At 43.5% G+C, this 6,698-nt stretch overlaps 1 protein-coding gene across 9 annotated transcripts in view; it reads right to left on the minus strand.

Moving 5' to 3' along the window:
• Positions 1-3,256, minus strand: part of AGBL3 (AGBL carboxypeptidase 3) — a 57,932-nt gene extending 54,676 nt beyond the window's left edge. For 3 of the 9 annotated variants that reach the window (XR_014301253.1, XM_082693268.1, XM_082693267.1), the window contains exons 1-2: positions 2,765-3,255; positions 559-658 (exon numbers count right to left, since the gene is read on the minus strand). Coding sequence is in view for 6 of the 9 variants with exons in the window: in XM_082693268.1 (XP_082549394.1) it covers positions 559-618 (60 nt within the window). In the remaining 3 variants the exon portion in view is untranslated. Of the gene's footprint in view, positions 1-558; positions 673-2,628 lie in introns of all 9 variants that reach the window. The other 6 variants (XM_082693266.1, XM_082693264.1, XR_014301254.1 and 3 more) reach the window with 5 other exon arrangements.
• Positions 3,257-6,698: the final 3,442 nt, after the last annotated feature.

Below are 6,698 nucleotides of genomic sequence, written 5' to 3' on the forward strand. Positions count from 1 at the left end.
GGAGCCCTGCGTCGGGCTCTTTGCTCAGCAGGGAGCCTGCTTCCTCCTCTCTCTCTCCCTGGCTACTTGTGATCTCTGTCAAATAAATAAAAAAAAATCTTAAAAAAATATATTTTGAAATACTGCATTTTGTTTTGCCCTTTTTCTTCCTCCATGTCCTTTCCTTTCTTACATCAGAGCCACATTAAACCTATTACGGTGATACACAGTAGGTTTAGAACATAGGGGATCCACTATTATGATACCTGTTATGATGTAACAGAATTAATACATCTAACTGAACATGAGTTATAAAAACCTTAGTAATGATTTAAAACACAGGTAAGTAAAACTCAGAAGAACCTTAGCCAAAATATTTCCCCCAAAATATCAAAATAGTTTCTCTTTCTAGATAAGGCATACCACACATAGTAATGTCTAGGCCTTAAAATTATTTTCCAACCTCAGTGACAAGTGATTTAAACATCTAATTGATTTTTACATCCAACTGATTTTATTGGGAATTTGTAACACAAGTTTTATCTGAAATTAAGTGGGATAAAATTGAGAAAAACTTACTGATTCATCATCACTGATCGTTCTGTCTGAATAGTCTTCCTTTTCTGAATCTTCTGACATTTCTTCCAATGTCTGGCTTGAAATTTATTATGTAGGTAGGCTGTAAAACAATTTCTAAGGAACTTATTTTCTATTTAACCTGAAGGTGTTTATTACATTAAATGAGTAACCCCCACCCTATATAATTGTATTTAACAGTGACAACAGGCTTCTCTAAAAGCTAAATTAGGACACAGCTAATTAAACATTCATTTTCAAATATTTGAAGAAATTTTCCATTTTCATGAAAAAGAGAAAAAAATCACAATAAAAGACTAATCAAATAAATAATTGAAAAAAGTAATCTCCAGGCTACACAGCCAAATCATTTACATCCTGTATTTACATTGCCACAGGGCATAGCAAGTTAAGAATGATCCCAAGCCATTTAAAAAGATCATGAATCACAAAAAAATCTATAGTTAGTTACTCATGCAATGAAATCTAACAATATAGCAAAGGAAACAGTCAACTAAACAAAAAGGCAACCTTCAGAATACTAGAAGATAACTGCAAATGACATTACAGATAAAGGCTGGTATCCAAGGTCTATAAAGAACTTCTCAAATTTAACACCCAAAAAACAAATAATCAAGTCAAAAAATGGGCAGAACACATGAACAGACACTTTTCCAAAGAAGACATACAAATGGCTAACAGACACATGAAAAATGTTCAACATCATTAGCCATCATGGAAATTCAAACCAAAACCACATTGAGATACCACCTTGCCCCACTCAGAACAGCTTAATATTGACAAGGCAAGAAACAGCAAATGTTCGAGAGGCTGTGGAGAAAGGGGAACCCTCTTACACTGTTGGTGGGAATACGAGCTGGTGCAACCATTTTGGAAAACAGTGTGGAGGTTCCTCAAAAAGTTAAAAATAGAGCTACCCTATGACCCAGCAATTGCACTACTGGGTATTTGCCCCAAAGATACAGTTGTAGTGAAAAGAAGGGCCAGTCCACTCCAGTGTTCATAGCAGCAATCTTCACAATAGCCAAACTGTGGAAAGGGCCGAGATGCCCTTCAAAAGACGAATGGATAAAGAAGATGTGGTCCATACATACAATGGAATATTACTCAGCCATCAGAAAGGATAAATACCCACCATTTGCATCAACATGGATGGAACTGGAGGGGACAGAGAAAGACAGTTATCATGGTTTCACTTATTTGTGGAACATAAGTAACAGCATGGAGGACATTAGGTGAATGAAGGAAAAAATGAAGAGGGGGGGGGAAATCAAAGGGAAGATGAACCATGAGAGACTGTGGACTCCGTGAAACAAACTGAGGGTTTTAGACCGGAGGGGGTGGGGGAATGAGTTGACCCGGTGATGGGTATTAAGGAGGGCACGTATATTGCACCGAGCACGGGGTATCATATGCAAACAAGGAGTCACGGAACACTACATCAAAAACTAATGATGTACTAAAGGATGACTAACATAATAAAAAATTAAAAAAAAAAAGAAATCTAATATAGTTTAATTTTTTTTCCTGCTTAATTTTCTTTTTTTTTTTTTTTTAAGATTTTATTTATTTATTTGACAGAGAGAGATCACAAGTAGGCAGAGAGGCTGGCAGAGAGAGAGAGGAGGAAGCAAGCTCCCCGCTGAGCAGAGAGCCCGATGCGGGACTCGATCCCAGGACCCTGAGATCATGACCTGAGCCGAAGGCAGCGGCTTAACCCACTGAGCCACCCAGGCGCCCTCTGCTTAATTTTCAATGGACCAAAAGGTCAAATTACCACAATACACTTTTCTCTTTATATTTGAGTTAATATTCTGTAGATGTTCTCTGTTCTAATATTCCATTATTCTTACTTAAATCTCAATAGCGATCAGGTCCTACTGGCCATGACCAGGACTCCTCCCAGGCAAGCATCCTCCAAAGTGGTTATTAAGACAATGGAGAAACAGAAATTCCTTGCTAAGATTCTATTATTTTTTTGAGAGACCAAAGGAACTTGCCAATTTCAAGTCTACCGGTTTATGCTCCTCTCCACCGAGAGCGAATACCTACTCAGGCCACAGAGAAGACACCTCCTCCAGTATTAAGAGACTTCAGTCTCAACCCGGGGATCACCACAACCCCAAGTCTGGAAAACTTGGCATAAAGCCTGACTCGGCTTCCTTCCCCGGCACAGCCGCGCGCTGACCTGCTGTCATGGAGAAGCTGGGCTTCAGGAGGGCCGCGCGTACACATTGGCTAACGGGCGCTTCCCGGGTAGCTTCCACGTCTGCGGCAGAAGACGCTTCCAAGCCCAGCTGAGCGGGGCAAGCGTGCGGCCAGGCACGGTCACTTTCTCGGTGGGGAGGACTGAGCACTTTCAAGCCGCAAGTCGGGTCGGGAAGCTGCTGCTCCCACCCTCACTTCTGGAGCCGGCACTATGGGGAGGAGCTCATTTTCTGGAACGCGCGGTCGCTTCGGGCAAGGGGCGTCGGGTGTGCGACGTCTTCTCCCTCTCCACCGCCTGGGCCGGGCCCTCGCCTCCGCCCCGAGTCCTCTGGCCTGGCCGGTCGTCCCCGCAGCGGTCCTACCGGAGATACCCAGAGTCTAGCCGCTCCAAGGAACGCCGCTGTAGTTAACAGCCTCAGCCACGCCCTTCCCCGAGAGGGGACGCCTACTCGTTTCTAGGGCAACGGTACACCCTCCCTCGCGAGACTCCCGACAGCCCTCGGGAATCACCTAGCGACCGGGGCCGAGGAGAACAGCTCGCGCGGGATTTGGGGCGAGGAAGGGGAGAGCCCAGGGGATGACGGGAACTAGGGGCTGAGTTGCTAGGGGCGGAGAATCCCCAGCTGCGGTAGGGTCGTGGCGGGGTAATTTAGGAGCGCAGAAGGCGAAGCCGCGGTTTGTCTCAGCTTCTGCATGTCGGTTGTCTGCCATGTCCTTTCTCCGAGGAGGCAGTAGAGCGGACTGGTTAAGACTTACACTTTGGTGGTCTTTCTGCCCACACCAAGCTGCATTCTGCAGGGTCGTGTGACTAATCATCTTTATTCCGAAAGCGAGACTTCTCCCTAAATACTCGATAGAGGAGTGACAGACAATACTCAAAACTCTGACCAGCTCAAAGATTCTTTAAGGAGCATCACTGTTAGCAAATGTACACAAATCCCTGTATTGTCTTAATCTAACGAAGTACGTTCATCTCATAGCAGATTTAGACATTCTGGTCCATAAGAGTTATAAAGACGTTATTCCTGAAATCATCTTGAATTCCCCTTGGCCTTTACGTCTGGTGGATAATTTAGTATACTTGAAACAGTTTTGCAAGTGTAGCTGAAAAAAAAAAAAAAAGTCTTCAGATGTTTGGTGTGTATGGGAGGGAAAATTTTTACTCTAAGTTATTTTGGCTGGTATATTAATTAAATGGATATGAAATTAATAGGAGACAAGTATGTTTCATTTCCTATGTACGGACACCTCACCGGGATAGGAGAACCTCCGAGACAGGGAACTGAGGCTCCTATGCCACCATGAACTAAGGAGAAGGTGGGGTCTGGGGCTTCACAGGAGGATGGGAAGAACAAATGTTTGGGAAACAAATGTTTGCCATGCCAAGCAGAGACAGGGGACACAGAGAGGGATTTGAACAGACATGCCCTGCCAAGCTCCTTCTGGCTTTCTACACCTAGCCCATACTCTTTGTAGTGCTCTCTGGTGATAGCTGTTTTCCTGGAGCAGGCCATCTTTCTAAATTGTTAGAGGCAGTTCAGGGGGGCAGAGAAAAAGCTTTTCCTGAGTCTCTGGGCCTAGATTGTCTTCAGCTTCAAATAATCTGCATGCCAAGTGGCACATTTTGTGGATACTAATTCTGAACCCCATCAGGTGCCTTTTAGAGTTGTACCTTGTTTTCTGCCGTACATATGCAACTAAAGGTGACATGTACAGAGAATGTTTAAATATGGAATCTATTTTTCTGTTGGATTTTAGAATCAGGGTTGCAAGCCACAAGGTGTCAGGTAAATAAGATGAAAAAGCTCCAAGAAACGAGCTAACCAGATTACACAAGAAATCAAAGGGAGAGCTGGGGCTTAAGTCTCATGATTTTTAGTTTGAATCTTTACATGATCATATTTCAAGTAGTCCTATAGAGAAAAATGATTTTAGTGTAGAAATACTTGGGAATTCAACAGAACTTTGAAAATCATCATTTTTTTTCTTTCATTAATTCAACTAATTTTTATTGAATGTCAGCTACTTGTCAGGGATTATTCCCCTGTAAGGTATTTGGAGGAAACCACATAGACATTCCTCAGGGAGGTTATGAGAGAAGACAGATGAATCAATGGAAAACCAACCAACCAACCCCCAAACTCATTCAGGTGATGCCAATTGGTATGGAGAGAAATAAAGCAGAGAAAAATAAAGAGCCTGGGAAGTACTCCAGGTGGGTGGGCCTTGGTAGTGGTAGTGCTTATTCTCCCTCCACTCTTTTTTTTTTTTTTTTTAAGATTTATTTATTTATTCAAGGGAGGGGAGGGAGGAGAGAGGAGGAGAGAGAAACTCAAGCAGACTCTGCATTGAGTGTGGAGCCTAATGTGGGGCTCAATCCCACGACCCTGAGATCATGACCTGAACTGAAACCAAGAGTCAGATGCTTCACCCGATTGAGCCACGGAGGCACCTGCCCTTCTCTCTTTTTAAAGTAAACTCTAGGGACGCCTGGGTGGCTCAGTTGGTTAAGCAGCTGCCTTTGGCTTAGGTCATGATCCCAGCCTCCTGGAATCAAGTCCCACATCGGATTCCTTGCTCAGTGGGGAGCTTGCTTCTCCCTCTGTCTCTGCCTGCCATTCTGTCTGCCTGTGCTCGCTCTCTCTCTCTCTGACAAATAAAATCTTAAAAAAAAAAAACCAGACTCTACACCCAACATGGGGCTTCAACTTACAGCCCGAGATCAAGAGTCACATGTTCTACTGAGCTAGCCAGGTGTCCCAGGGTAGCCTCTGTGACCAGGAAGCATTTGAGCCGAGACCAGAAGCAAAGGCAGGAGCCATGTTGATGTGGAGGGAAGACCTTGCCAGGCAGGGAAAGCAGCAGGTACAAAGGCCCTGAGAGACCTGGACTGTTTCGGTGAAGTTTAACTTGAGTCAATATCATTTTTAGGCAAGAGATTTCTTTAGGATTTCCTCCTTAAGTAAATTTTAAATGGTTTTGTTAAGTACTTGCTTCTTTTTAACTTTTTTAAAAAACTTACTCTATTTCAGACGTAGTGGAAATTCTTTGTCTTTAAGTTAGAGTGGAAGGAAGGCCTGGAGTAAGCTTCTGAGGACTTTCAGGCTGAATTTCTGCTTCCCTTCTTTACGACCTTATCTGAGACGCTCATAGGACAGACTCCTTATACAGGTAGCTTCGGCTTCTTGGCAAAGCAGCTCTACTTCTGCAGCAACTTTTCCCCCTCCTATTTTTTGGTGAATTTATTTAGTCTAAGCCTGCAGTATAAAAGGCATTACAGTAAGAGTAAGAAAGGGGGGAAAAGGGAAGCCAAAACAACACTCCAAAGAGCACAATGACTAGTGTGGGAATCAGGAGGAAAATTCACTTTAGGAACATGCCCAAATGTAAATTGTGTTAGGAATGTAATTTATTCTTTGTAATTTATTCTTGCTTGGTCTTTGTTGAGCAGAGACTTAAATACAGTGACTAGGGCAAGCAGAGTTATTTATGATATCACAGAAGTTAGTGGTTATGTGTCTGTCGAGGTCTTGTGACAGTTTGGCAGAGGAAGCCACACTAGGTCCCTGTGGTTCTCTAGTACCCATCTTGGCTTTCCTCAAACTAGCTGGGTCTAGAATGTTCTGCTATAGGGTCAAGCCTCTCAAACTCTTTCCAAGTTTAAACCTTGAGGTTTTTAAAGAAGATTATTTATTTTGAAAGAGAGAGAAAGAGAATGTGCGTGGGGTTTGGGGGACCAGAGAGGGGCAGAAGGAGAGTGAGAAAAGAATCCCAAGTAGACTCCCCACTGAGCTTGGAACCCAACAGAGGAGTTTGACCCCAGGACCCTGAGATCATGATGTGAGCCCAAATCAAGAGTCGATGCTTAACTGGGCCACCCAGGAATCACTCAAACCTTGAGACTTGTCCCAGCT

This window comes from Mustela nivalis (genome assembly GCF_964662115.1).
Source record: "Mustela nivalis genome assembly, chromosome: 12".
Classification (NCBI taxonomy): domain Eukaryota; kingdom Metazoa; phylum Chordata; class Mammalia; order Carnivora; family Mustelidae; genus Mustela; species Mustela nivalis.